At 48.1% G+C, this 13,648-nt stretch overlaps 1 protein-coding gene across 2 annotated transcripts in view; it reads left to right on the plus strand.

Annotated features, from left to right (window-relative positions):
* Positions 1-13,516, plus strand: part of ERBB2 (erb-b2 receptor tyrosine kinase 2) — a 65,186-nt gene extending 51,670 nt beyond the window's left edge. For both annotated transcript variants that reach the window (XM_048517322.1, XM_048517323.1), the window contains exons 19-27: positions 395-493; positions 1,621-1,806; positions 3,411-3,566; positions 5,040-5,115; positions 5,600-5,746; positions 6,506-6,603; positions 8,375-8,548; positions 8,943-9,219; positions 10,461-13,516. In XM_048517322.1, the coding sequence (XP_048373279.1) occupies positions 395-493; positions 1,621-1,806; positions 3,411-3,566; positions 5,040-5,115; positions 5,600-5,746; positions 6,506-6,603; positions 8,375-8,548; positions 8,943-9,219; positions 10,461-10,846 (1,599 nt within the window). In that variant the 3' untranslated portion in view covers positions 10,847-13,516. The remainder of the gene's footprint in view (positions 1-394; positions 494-1,620; positions 1,807-3,410; positions 3,567-5,039; positions 5,116-5,599; positions 5,747-6,505; positions 6,604-8,374; positions 8,549-8,942; positions 9,220-10,460) is intronic.
* Positions 13,517-13,648: the final 132 nt, after the last annotated feature.

Genomic DNA, 13,648 nt, shown 5'->3' on the forward strand with positions numbered 1-13,648 from the left:
ACCCCTGCCTTTGGAGCAATGTGGATATTATACTCTCCATGGGAACTGGTGTCTCCTTAGGGCACAGGTGTCAAACTCACGGCCCTCCAGATGTTACGTACTACAGTTCCCATCATCCCCTGCCAGCATGATGTTGGTGGGGAATTATGGAAACTGTAGTCCATAACATCTGGAGGGCCACGAGTTTGACACCTATGCCTTAGGGTGTTCCTCTTCCCAGTCAATTAGTCAGCTCTGTTCGATCCTACGCATCATGTTGTGACGACCCTTCCCATTACCTCCATTGAGAAACTAACTACACAGTAGGCAAGATTTTTGTAGGAGCTCCCCCACCCCGATAATCTAAGAAATCCCTACTGACTGTATTCCTCTTGCTTCCCTGTCCTCTCTTCAGGGGGTTTGGATTCCTGATGGAGAGAGTGTGAAGATCCCAGTAGCCATTAAAGTCCTGCGGGAAAATACTTCACCCAAAGCCAACAAGGAGATTTTGGACGTGAGTGGAAGAGGTTTGACAGCCCGCCTCAGGGGTGTCTTTCTGCCAGCAGAAGACAACAGAACACTTTGCATCCCACACTCCTTCAATGGGTCACATGCCCTTGCAAGTGAACTACCCAACAGTTCCCAACTTCTTCAATATGGAGACCACAAGTCTAAATTTATTTGGCATGGTGACCCGTACAAGACTGGCCCAAGGTTTTTGGTACTCTAGCTAAACTGTGAAGAGGTTTGGTTCCCCACTCCTCCAAATGAAGCCGTCTAGGTGACCTTGGACCAGTCACGGCTCTCTCAGAACTCTCTCAGCCCACACACAGGCTGGCGATGGCAAACCACCTCTGAATGTCTCTTGCCTTGAAAACTCCAAGGGGTTGTCGGAAAATTAGCACTTTCCCTACCAGCCAAGCTGTGACCCTCTGGTCCAGCAATCCAATTTCTACCGTGCCTTTCCATGCCTTTGTTTTTGAGAAACCAAAACAAATTGCACAGTGGGTGGAGCTGCCCCCATTATGAACCCCAAGCAAGGGGCATTCAGAGATGCATGGCATGTGGAGGCCATATTCCAGCCTTTGACCACTCTCTCCTTCTCCATGACTCCCTCTTATCCCCCCATAAGATGCTAAGAAACATATTCTAGTAACCATCAGAACATGTTTTACTTGATCAACATGTGTATGCAATGAAGAAAAAATACCAACAGCTGTATGATGTGGAAGATATTGTTTCCCAGGTCGGATCTTGGTTTCCAAAAGGAGAACCGGGTTTGATTCCCCACTCCTCCACCTGAGTGGTAGAGGCTAATGTGGTGAACCAGATGTGTTTCTGCACTCCTACATTCCTGCTGGGTGACCTTGGGCTAGCCACAGTTCTTTGGAACTCTCTCAGCCCTGCCTACCTCACAGGGTGTTTGTTGTGAGGGGGGAAGGGAAAGGAGCTTTTAAGCCACCTTGAGTCTCCTTACAGGAGAGAAAGGGGGGACATAAATCCAAAATAAAAAAGAGAGAAAGGGGGAGGGGGGGAAGGGCAGGGTTGGCCATTAGGAAAGGCTAGCCCATAACTCCTTTTCAGTTCTGTTTCCAAAAGAGGGCATCTTCTTAACCCCTTTCCTTTTTTCCTCTCCTCCAGGAAGCATACGTCATGGCTGGTGTGGGCAGCCCATACGTCTCACGGTTGCTGGGAATCTGCCTGACTTCTACGGTACAGCTGGTCACACAGCTGATGCCGTACGGCTGCCTACTGGATTACGTCAGGGAAAACAAGGATCGCATCGGGTCCCAGGATCTTCTGAACTGGTGTGTGCAGATTGCAAAGGTAGGTGGAGCTTCAGGGCAGGGGCGGAGCATTATAGCAGCGGCCCATCTGGTGATCATAGTTTGTTTACAGAATGTCTTTATCTGAGGAGGAGTCTCAGAGAGCTGAACTGCCTAGGACAGTGATGGCGAACCTTTTTGAGGCTGAGTGCCCAAATTGCAACCCCAAACCCACTTATTTATCACAAAGTGCCAACACGGCAATTTAACCTGAATACAGAGGTTTTAGTTTAGAAAAAACGGTTGGCTCCAAGGCGTGCGTTACTCGGGAGTAAGCTTGGTGGTAGTCAGTGGCTTTGCTTTGAAGCAACCTTGCAACTCTTCCAACTGGTGAATCATGACCCTAGGAGGGTTTGCTCAGAAGCAAGCCCCATTGCCAGCAACTGAGCTTACTCCCAGGCAAAGGATCATGCTTTAGTTCTTTGCATGAAAATCAATGGGGTTTAACAGCACTTAATAGGGTTACCTACACTGCTTCCCCAAAACTAGAGCTTAGGTTTAATGCTAATAATTGAGCCCAGTGGCCCAGGTCAGCCTAGATGTGTGTGTGTGTGTGTGGGGGGGTCGACTCTGCTCGTGCCGACAGAGGGGGCTTCGAGTGCCACCTCTGGCACCCATGCCATAGGTTCGCCACCACTGGCCTAGGATCTTGGGGTCATAGCCAATTGGAACAGATTCTACTTGGCTAGATGAACCAAGGAGAAGAGTTTAGATTTATATACCCCACCTTTCTCTCCTGTAAGGAGACTCAAGGTGGCCTACAAACTCCTTTCCCTTCCTCTCCCCACAACAGACACCTTGTGAGGTAGGTGGGGCTGAGGGAGTTCCAAAGAACTATGACTAGCCCAAGGTCACCCAGCAGGAATGTCGGAGTGCGGAAACACATCTGTTTCACCAGGGAAGCCTCCGCCACTCAGGTGGAATCAAACCTGGTTCCTCCAGATTAGAATCCACCTGCTCTTAACCACTACACCAAGTTGGAGAGCCAGTGTGGTGTAATGGTTAAGGTATCAGACTAGGATCTGGAAAACCCAAGTAGAATGTTCACTTTTCCATGCAAAGTTGCTGGGTGATCTTGGGCCAGTCACACCGGCTCAGCCTCAATCCTGGCAGGGATTTGGATGGGAGACCTCCAAGGAATACCAGAGGCATGATAGGGAGCCAGGTGATGGGAAACCACCTCCGAGTGTCTCTTGTCCTGAAAAGCCCAGCAGGGATCGCCATAAGCCAGCTGTGACTTGACAGGCGGTAGAGGGTGGAGATGGACTCAAGAACTGACTCATGATAAATGGGGTTGCTACATTCTGATGTCTTTTTTTTACACTATTTAAGAAAGAATAAACCAGTTTTGCCAGATGTGAACGAGCATAAATGCTCCCATCTTCCTTTTTAGTTGTCTCTGGAGACTCATCTTTCAAAGTAAGTTGAGCAGGCATGTTGTGAGTCCGCAAGAGGTAGCGTTAATTTTAATTAACATTCTCCCTTGCAGTTCTGCTACTGAGGGATGGAGGTAGGCATCCATCCAAAACCTGCGTTACTGCATCTGTTCAAAGCTTGAGAAAATAACTCCCCTAATGGCTATATTTTTTTTTCTTCCCCGCGTAGGGAATGAACTACTTGGAGGATGTTCGTCTGGTCCATCGGGACTTAGCTGCTCGGAATGTCCTGGTGAAGAGCCCCAATCATGTCAAGATCACAGATTTTGGCTTGGCCCGGCTGTTGGACATAGATGAGACTGAATATCACGCTGACGGAGGGAAGGTGAGAAGAGCAGAGGATAGATAAGGCCAAGATCCTGCTTGGATGCTGAGCAGGGGAGCACTCGAACACAAGTGGTGGTGGTGTGCAGGTGCAACATGTAGCAGGTTGGAGATTATTTGTCTGTACAGAAAATTGGGGGCTCCTATCAACAAACTGATTCCTGCTGATTTACAACTGCAGGTTTCCCCAAATAGTACAGGATCCGGCATTTCAATCCTAGTGAGAAGATACTAGTGTGGCCTTACCATTTCTTTAGTATGACACATCCCCCAACACACTGCTGGCATGTTACTAGCTGCTACAACAGTAAAAGGTGTAAGTTCAGATGGAAATAATCAAAATAATCATCTGTGTGTTTAAAAAAAAACATACACACAAATCCCTTGAAAACACCTGCACAGGGTGCAGCCATGCACCATTTCTGCTTTCCTATCCTGACTGTCATAATTGCCAGCTTCCCTTCCCTTCCCTTCCCATTGTGGGGGGTATTCTCTTAGTGCTTATTTAGTTTATTTTTTAAATGTAGTTAATTATTTTAATATGATGATTCATTCTCCCAAGCAGCGTGGTTAAGAGCAGTGGACTCTAATCTGGAGAACTGGGTTGTTTCTCGACTCTTACATTCCTCCTGGGTGATCCTGGGCTGGTCACAGTTCGTTCAGAGCTCTCTCAGCCCCCCCCCCCCCCTTCAGAAAAGTGTCTGTTGTGGGAAGAGGAAGGATTTTGTCAAGTATTTCAAGACTGGTTACAGGACAGAAAAATGGTGTATAAATCCAAACTCCTCTTTTGCTCTTCTTCATCTTATGAAACTTATCAAATAATGGCTGTAGTCAAACTAGATTAGTGAAGAATCAACCCTCAAACCAGTTCAGGGCCAAAAAAGGACGTTTATTTATTTGGGTTTTTTGGATTCTCACAGCGGGCTTCCAACATTACAACCACATAAATGAGTTAAAAACAACATTAAAAAATCAACATATAAAAAATTAACATTAAAAAGGTTAAACCTTTAAGCACATACTGGTGCTTCTAATGCTGCCATGTATGAACTCAGCTGGCGCCATGGAGGCTGAGTAGTGGGGCTGTCTTTATTCTCCGGCCTTAAGCCGACTTCTTACATGTCACCGTGGTAAACTCTGGCCCGTGTCACTTCATACTTTAGATAGGGACCAACATGACAGAATATTCCTCCATACAGCATTCCCTCCACATAGAAAACTAGTGTCTTATGGAAGAGGGTTGTAGCCCATTCTTCCCCCTGGAACCCTAGATTTCTGTGTGCAAGGGCTGATTTTTGTGTAGAGGAGCATCCCTTTGTGTGTGCTCCCTCCTGCTGTCTGATTGATCCAAGACATAGGAATAAACCAAAGCATGTAGCAGTTCCCGTAGGAGTTCTTGTGCATGGCCCCAATCCCCAGCAGAATGGTTTGATGCCACCTGGTTATCACTGTGTTATTCTTTGGTCTTGCCCAGGTGCCCATCAAGTGGATGGCGTTGGAATCCATCTTGCGCAGACGATTTACCCACCAAAGTGATGTATGGAGCTATGGTATGTGGTGTCTCAAAGCATTGTCCTTTTTGCTCTCTCCTGTTAAGAACACCTGATGGTCTTGACCAGAGGTGTATGGCCTATAGGGACATGGGGTCACCCATGTCCCCTGGCGCATGCCTTTTGGTCATATGGGGGGCGGGGCTCAGGAGCCGGCCTGCAGGAAGGGGGGGCTGGGGCTTGGCGGCTGGAAGCTGCAGCGCCCACCTGGGCCGCCTGCCAACCCTCCCCCTGGTTTCTGTGCAGGCTGACTTTGCCCTCCCCAGGCCCTGCTGGCCTGCACAAAGGCCAGGGGGGCGGGGGCTCGGTCTGCACAGAGCCTGGGGGTGGGGCTCAGCAGTGGGGGCCCCTCCCCTCCAAGCCATGCCCCCAAGCGTGGGGGTGGGGGCACAGGGGGTGCCCAGAGAAGGAGTTATCTCCGGGTGCCATTTCCCCTGATACGCCTCTGGTCTTAACTCTTGGCTGGAACCTCCTCTCCCTCCAGGCGTCACCGTGTGGGAGCTGATGACATTTGGTGCCAAGCCGTATGACGGAATCCCAGCCCGAGAGATCCCTGATCTACTGGAGAAAGGGGAGCGGTTGCCCCAGCCCCCGATCTGTACCATTGATGTCTACATGATCATGGTGAAATGTACGGGATCATGAAGGGAAGATGATTCTTCCGTGCGAAATAGTGGTTATTATGTTGCTGGCCTCGGCATACTGTAATAGGAGCTCTGGAAGAGATTGCTTACCTGCACCCAGAGCCAGAGTGAGGGGGAACATTACGGCTTCAACTCTATATTTGAAAGTGTGGAGGCCGTGCTGGCTGAACACCTCAAAGGAGATTTTTTAATGTTTGTGGACAGAGTGCCAGGTGTTCTTCATAACTTCATGTCCTTCCCCACAGGTAGAAAAGCCAGGAAAAACTGCAGGCCAAACATTAGGAGCAAAAACTACCAGACCAGCCCGGAAAACCCACAACACCCAATTGATTCTGACCGTGAAAACCTTTAACAACAGATTATCTCACTATGTTGAAACTTCTGAATTCTGTAATGGGGCACACAAACCAGTTGAGGTCCCAATGACTGTCTTTGTTTTTTGCAACCTGCTCTTGGTTGTGTGGTGGGAAAAACTATACTCTTTTCCACTGAAAGATCTAAGTAAAATTATAACTTCATCTGCCACGTGCTGGACCATCTTTGTTTTAGAATGCTCTACTTGGGTCCTACTCCCTACCTAGTTCTGTTGGGTAGGCACTAGGACCCAAGCGGAGCATTCTGAAACAAAGATGGTGCAGCATGTGGCAGATGAAGTTCAATTCTACTTAGATCTTTTGGTGGAAAAGAGTATCGTTCCGTTTGCATAAAGAGGATGTTAATATGCTTGTGCTTCATTTGCCACCCAGGTTGGATGATTGATTCGGAATGCCGGCCCAAGTTCCGGGAGCTGGTCACAGAGTTTTCTCGGATGGCCAGGGACCCACAGCGCTTTGTGGTCATCCAGGTGAGCCAGAACCATAGGTGGGGAGGAAAGCAATCCTGCTTTCTTGTCCTGCGGGATTTCATAACATTCCTGGGTATTGTTTCGTGGAGTAATTGTATTACTAAAGTAGCAGGGGTAAGGGGAGAAAAGGGGAGAAAGGAACAAGAATGTACAATTTCCCTTACAAACTGAAACAAAGCTTATTGACTAAATCCAGCATTCTGTCTTTGCGGGTGGCCTCTGCAGTGCCATTGTGTAGTGGTTAAGAATGGTGGACTCTAATCTGGAGAACCAGCTTTGATTCTTCACTCCTCTGCATGAGTAGTGGACATCTGGGGAACAATTTGTTTCCCCGCTCCTACACATGAAGCCTGCTGGGTGATTTTGGGTTAGTCACAGTTCTCTCCGAACTCTCTTAGTCCCACCTCACTCACAAGGTGTCTGTTGTGGGGAAAAGAAGGGAAAGGAGTTTGTAAACCACTTTGAGGCTCCTTACGGGAGAGAAAGGCAGGATATAAATCCAAACTCTTCCTCTTCACTGGGTACTCATAAGCAGGGTTTGAAATCAGCCTCCTCCTCCTGTTGTTACCATCAGCATCTGCATTGCGAATTGCTAGGAACTGGACCTTTCTAGAAGATGAGCAGACCATCCAGCAGTGATGCCAATGGGGCTTCCTGCAGCTTCTGATAGTGGCAGCTGCTGCTACAGGCATTTTGAGGTTTCTGAAGACATTGAGGCAGGTTTGTAAGCTGCTGTGTAAACGGGACTGCAGGTGTCAATGGAACTGTTCCATACTGAGGGTTCTGCTGATCAGAAGAAGGGGAAAAATGATTGCAATTCAGATGGGTTGAAAGGTTTTGAGTGTGCAGTTCTGGAGGCCTTGTTTCAAGAAGGGTGGAGACAGAATGGAGCAGGTGCAGAGAAGAGCGACGAGGATGATTGGGGCCTGGAGACCAAGCCCTGGGAGGAAAGGCTGAGGGACTTGGGGATGTTCAGATTGAAGAAGAGGAGGTTCAGTGGGACATGATTGCTCTGTTTCAGTATTTCAAAGAAGAAGAAGAAGGAGAGTTGTATTTATGTCCCCCTTTCTCTCCTGTAAGGAGACTCAAAGGGGCTTACAAACTCCTTTCCCTCCCCCCGCCACAACAAACATTTTTCCAACAGGTGGGGCTGAGAGAGCTCTGAAGAACTGTGACTAGCCCAAGGTCACCCAACTGGCGTGTGTGGCAGTGCACAAGCTAATCTAGTTCAGCAGATAAGCCTCCACAGCTCAAGTGGAAGAGCAGGGAATCAAACCTGGTTCCTCCAGATTAGAGTGCACCTGCTCTTAACCACTGCACCCCGCTGGCTGACAAGACTGTCAATTGGAGGAGGGCAGGGAGCTGTTCCTGTTGGCAGCAGAGGATAGAACTTGCAATAATGGGTATAAATTATGGGTGGAAATTTGGGTGGAAAAACATTTACAGTAAGATTCTGCAGAGGAATTGAATACCTAGGTAGGTAGTGAGCTCTGCCTTACTGGCAGTCTTCAGGCAGTGACCAGGAAAGCACTTGACAGGGATACTTCAGACTGAGCAGGGGGTCGGGCTGGGTGGTTTGTATGGCCCCTTCCAACTCTATGATTCTGTGATGCCTGATGTCCTACCATGGCACATGACCCGCATCACTGGCTTTAATCCTCTACAATTCATTGTTCCCTGGCGCAACTCCGCTCCTCCTACCTATCCCCTCTCACAATTCTAATTATCGTTTTCATTTTTCCAACATGTTGCGGTTGGTCTTCCTTGACAGAATGATGACATGACGGGCTTAGCAAGTCCCATTGACAGCACTTTCTACCGCACGTTGCTGGAGGAGGAGGACATGCAGGACCTGGTGGATGCTGAAGAGTATCTGGTCCCCCACCAGGGCTTCTTCAGTGCCGAGATGTCGTCTGACTACCGGTCCAGGATCCCCTCCACCAGAGTAAGCACAAGGCTCAGAAACTCCTGCCTTTCTCTTGACCACTCTAGAGCTTCTAATGTACTATATTTTCCCCTCCTTTTGGAGGCACAGATGCACAGTTGGAGTGTGATCATGAATTTCCTGGTTTTCCCCTTTGCTGGTTAGCTGTTGGTTGGGTGGCATAGGCCAAGGCATGTATGAGTTATGAAATTCCAGATGTTCTCCTCCACTCATCCGCAGGCTCCAAAGCAGCCCTGAAATCTTCTCTTGGATCTCTGTTTCTTCCTCTTCTGCTTCTGGGCCAGGTTGTCCATATTTCAACTTGCCTTTTCAAATCCGATTGGATCAAGTTACTTAAACCTCATGAATTCACTATCCATTACTTAAGCATCCTTCCCTATCTGTTTCCATCCAGAGCGCATCAGAAACTCAAATGCACACAGAAGAGGTGGAGGCAGAGGCTCAGTATCCCTATCTGGGCCCAGATCTTCCAGAACACTTAGAACCCAAGCCCCTCCACACCCTGGAGGATGACTACACAGGCAGGAAGCTGCTGCGGATTCTACCGCTGCCGGCAGAGCCCGGCACTCTCCAGCGCTACAGCGAAGACCCTACCAGCGCTTTGATAAATGAAAACGAGAGTTTGGAAGCCAAAAACTACTGTTCACCTGTACCCTGTGGAGTTGTTCCAGGTACAATCTAGCTTTTTGTTACTTCTGGCTACCAGTGTGATTTACTGGTTAAGAGTGTTGGACTCTCAACCCCTGATGGGAATTGTAGTCCATGAACATCTGGAGCACCATAGGTTGGCCACCCCTAGGCTAATGTCTGGGAGACACAGGTTCAAATCCCCACTTGTGCTATGGAAGCTCGCTGGGTGATTTGGACCAGTCACATGCGCTCAACCAAGCCTACCCCATAGGGCAGTGGTGGCGAACCTTTGGCACTCCAGATGTTATGGACTACAATTCCCATCAGCCCCTGGCAGCATTGCCAATTGGCCATGCTGGCAGGGGCTGATGGGAATTGTAGTCCATAACATCTGGAGTGCCAAAGGTTCGCCACCACGGCCATAGGGTGATTGTGAGGATAAAATGGAAGAGAGAAGAATGATGTCAGTCACTTTGGGTAAGGTGGGGATCAATTAAATGAAGAAATTAATTGAATAAAATGCATTCTGTACCTGGGCAACCAAAGGTTGGGCCTAATGAACGTAGGCTTAGTTTTGTTTCTAAAGGAAGTTTCTAGTCCTCTTGGCTGTGAAGATCTTGTTTAACATGTCAGTCACAAGATGCTAAGAACTGAAAATGAAAGGGAATGAAAGTTGCTGAGTAGGGGTTATTGATTTATTAATTGATGTATTGATAGCCTGCCTTCCCCCATGGTGGTTTGTGTATGTGTGCCATCAAGTCCCAGATGACTTATTGCAACCCTTTGGGATTTTTCAAAGTGATGTTCAGACATGGTTTGCTTCTCCCCACTTCCATGTGGGCTGAGAGGACTGTTGCTGGGCCCAAGGTCATCCTACAGGCTTTATGCAGAAGGGGGGGGGGGCGAGCCTGGCTCTGCAGGTTAGAGTCTGCCACTCATGACCTCTACACCACACTGGCTCTCCATGGTGGCTGACACACCACTATTAGAAACATAACCATTCAAAATGTACAAAATAATCCCCCTTCTCCCTATGCTGTTTACCCCCTGAAAATGTCTAACCCTGCCCCAAGAGGTGGTTCCACGAAATGGAATCTGGAACTGGAAAAAGTGTCGGCTCTGGTTGATGCCAAATGGACTACCTTAAGAAGGGGGCAGCCACATGGGGGCTGCCCAAGGACTGTCGTTGGGGCACAGTGATATATAGGAAAAGACAGTCCCCATTCAGCGGCTGCAGCCGGCCTTTTCCATTCCTTTCAACTTTTTCCTTCCTTCCCTGCAGAATACGTGAACCAGTTCGAGAACAAACTCTCGCCCAGCCAAAGCTTGCGAACACCAGGATCCACGCCGGAAAAGCCAAAGGGTCATTTGGTCAAGAACGGGCTCATCAAGGAACCAAAGAGTGCCTTCCAGAGCAGCTTCCCCAATGTGGTGGAGAACCCAGAGTATCTGACGCCGCGCAATATCCCCGTAGCTGGCCCGCTGCCACAGGCGTTTGACAACCTCTATTACTGGAATCAGGAGACTCCCAAGATCCTCCCTGCAGAATTATTTTCTGCCTCTGCTGCTCCAGCCGCCACTAACAGCTTCGCCACGACCCCTACTGCAGAGAACCTGGAGTACCTCGGCCTGGCAGAGTCAGTCCCTCATTCCAAGGAGGAGGCCTAAAGGACCTCCTTCCCCATCGCCAGTGAAATCGAGTTTTATCTTCTATGCAGCTCAGGACACAAGATAACAAATTATCAGTGCACATAAGATGGCAGGAATTCCTTACGGCTTTGATGGCCTTCTCAGGGCTGAGTGGACTTGTTTTTCCTCTTAGCCATTGGGCTACTGTACTGACAAGCCGGTCCCCAGATCGTGTCGTTTGGGCAAAGCCGCTTTAGTTCGGCGCAGAAACAAAAGGGAGGGTTTGTTCAATCTGCCCCCTCTCAGTCCCTGCCTTTTTTCCTCCTTGGATCTCGAGACAAAAAAAGAAAAAAGGTCAGGTAAAGAGCTAAAGAACCAGAACGATGAAACAGTTGATGAAACTTTTGAGGGATGGCGGAATTTGAATTGCTAGGAAGCAAAAAACATTCTTTTTTAGAAAAACTGAAGTCCAGGTGTGGGCATATCTTATAACCTTTGTCTGTTTTAATGGCAATGGCGAAAAGGGAACGTTTGACCTTCTGATCAGAAAAGACTGACCTTCCGAGGGGTTACGGTGAAGTAATATTGTGGTGGAATGGACACAAAGCCCTCTCTGGTAAGGGTGTGGGGAGACAATGTTGCCGAGGGACAAAACCAAACTGTGTTTTTGTTTCTCTCGTACCCTCTGAATATTGAAAAAAGATGCAAGAAAAAGGTCAAATGAGGAACTAAAATTGCCGTTGATTCGTGCTGCAGACAGTTCGGTCTGGAGAGAATCTGAAACAGTTCAGGGAGTTTTCCTGTTTTTAATAACACTCAATATTATGTTCTTGTCTTAGTGCTGGGGTCTGTGGCCCAGCAGTTGTGACTATTCCTTTTGAGGCTTCAGAATCAAAAACCAAGAACCGTTTGGCAATCAGGATGGGATGGGGGAAGAGATCAAGTCATGCCAGTCCTACAGAAATCAAACGCTTGCTTTATTGAGGGTCTTGGAATATTTATTATGTTGAAGTAGGTCAGGGTGCTTTTGGATACCACAATCACACAGGAGGCTAAGAAAACAGCAGAATGTGATTGTAGGCACAGAATTTAAGTTCCCGAGAACTTTTTCCCCCTCTTTCTTTCTTGCTCTTAACAGCAGGTTTCTAACCCTGGCAGCCATGATGTGTTTGACAGTGGCATACAGGGCATGGCAGGAAGAGCCCATCTGCTGAAGTCTCAGAAACCAGGGATAGCCGAACAAGACAGCCATGTTGGGGTGGAGCGTCAGGGTTTCACACCCCTCCGGCTACATGTCCCATCATTAAGGAAAGAGTAGAAACCAGCAGATAAATTATGCTATGCAATAGAAACCGGGCTGATTTGCCCAGTGCACATAACTTATACTGATCACAGGACTGAGCTATTCTTTTAAACAACCATGAATTGTGTGATCAGCCTTTTTCTTGGAGCATTCATCAGAGGGGATTGATTTTACTCCCATGGCAAAGGCCGTGAAACTTGCTTTCTTGCAATCTGAACTTTTGTCTAACTGCAGCCATCCAAGGTAGGAAGCCCGTACTCCTAGGCCCAAAAGCTTTCTTGCGGACGGACTTATCCTCCTTCTAAGAATCTGCTCGTGTGAAACAGGTCCTTCTGGAATAGGGACATGGAGCGATCTTCAGTCACTCATTTTGAGGATGTCTGTAAGCCGCAGAAAAACCATGCCTTTCACCTCGTCCACTAAAAGAATGGCTGCGGGATGCCTTCCTTGTTTAAGAGATCATCTCATGAGGGGAGAAAGACCACTAAGATTTGGGTTGCCAATCCACCCTGCTTTTTCATGCTTTGCCTCTCTCCTGATTTAAGGAGGGGGGAGCCTCGGGGAAGGGGCGCAACAGGAGAACATCTCAGTAGATTGTGCCTGAATGCTAATTTATGGGACAGCCGTTTGTGTTTTTCAGGAGCACCAAAATTGCCTTGAGCTATCCATGGGCCATTAAGGGGAGACTTGCAGTTGACTACGCTAATTCCATTTGGAGCATTTTACCCAGGCCAATAGTTTCTTACCCCGTATTCCCCCCCACTCCTTTCCCTCCTTGCACCGAGCTTTGCTTATTGCATGCATGCTTCCTGCATGCCTGTTATGTCAATCAAGATTGACTGTTCACTGTGGTGCTTTTGTGCAGGACAAATCGTCGTGCTGAGGAACAAGGTGAATATATGGGAAGCACCTGGGGACTATGAAGTAGCTGGATTTGCACAGAGCCACTAACACACCCCTCCCCCGGCCCACTTTCCTCTTTACCGAGAAGAATGTGGAAGAAATAAGCAACATGAGGGAAACTGTGTGCATTTTTTACTCTAAAACAAAGTCAGCTGAGTGACTTGATCACCACTAGAACCAGAAATGGACAATCATTTTAAGGGCAAATGTACTAATCGTGTTGTCATTGGCATCTTCTGCAGAAATTCGTTGAATCACAGAAGGTGGAAACCCTGCAGATTTTTTGAGGTGGGGGGGGGGGAGGGGATAAAATACCTTCTACTTATGAAGCCCACTCCTTCCTCACCCTTGCCGTCTCTCTGAAACCTTTGTTTCTAAACTTGTGTGCCTGTTGGTGTATCCAAGGTTATCGGTTGTCCATGACTTAAAAAACAAAACAAAACCACCAGCTATGTCACCAGTATTTGTATATCTGAGATTTGTACATCAGTTTTCATTTTCTACTTCTTGGCTTGAGTCGTTCTTTGCGGGAGCAAAAGGAGGTGGGGAAAGGATCTGTAGGAAATGCATCACACCCCCCCCCCCTCCCCAGGTACTGGCTCTCTATTGTCAGGTTTAATTCTGTCCCATTCAGC

This window comes from Sphaerodactylus townsendi, linkage group LG15 (assembly GCF_021028975.2).
Source record: "Sphaerodactylus townsendi isolate TG3544 linkage group LG15, MPM_Stown_v2.3, whole genome shotgun sequence".
In the NCBI taxonomy this organism is placed as follows: Eukaryota; Metazoa; Chordata; class Lepidosauria; order Squamata; family Sphaerodactylidae; genus Sphaerodactylus; species Sphaerodactylus townsendi.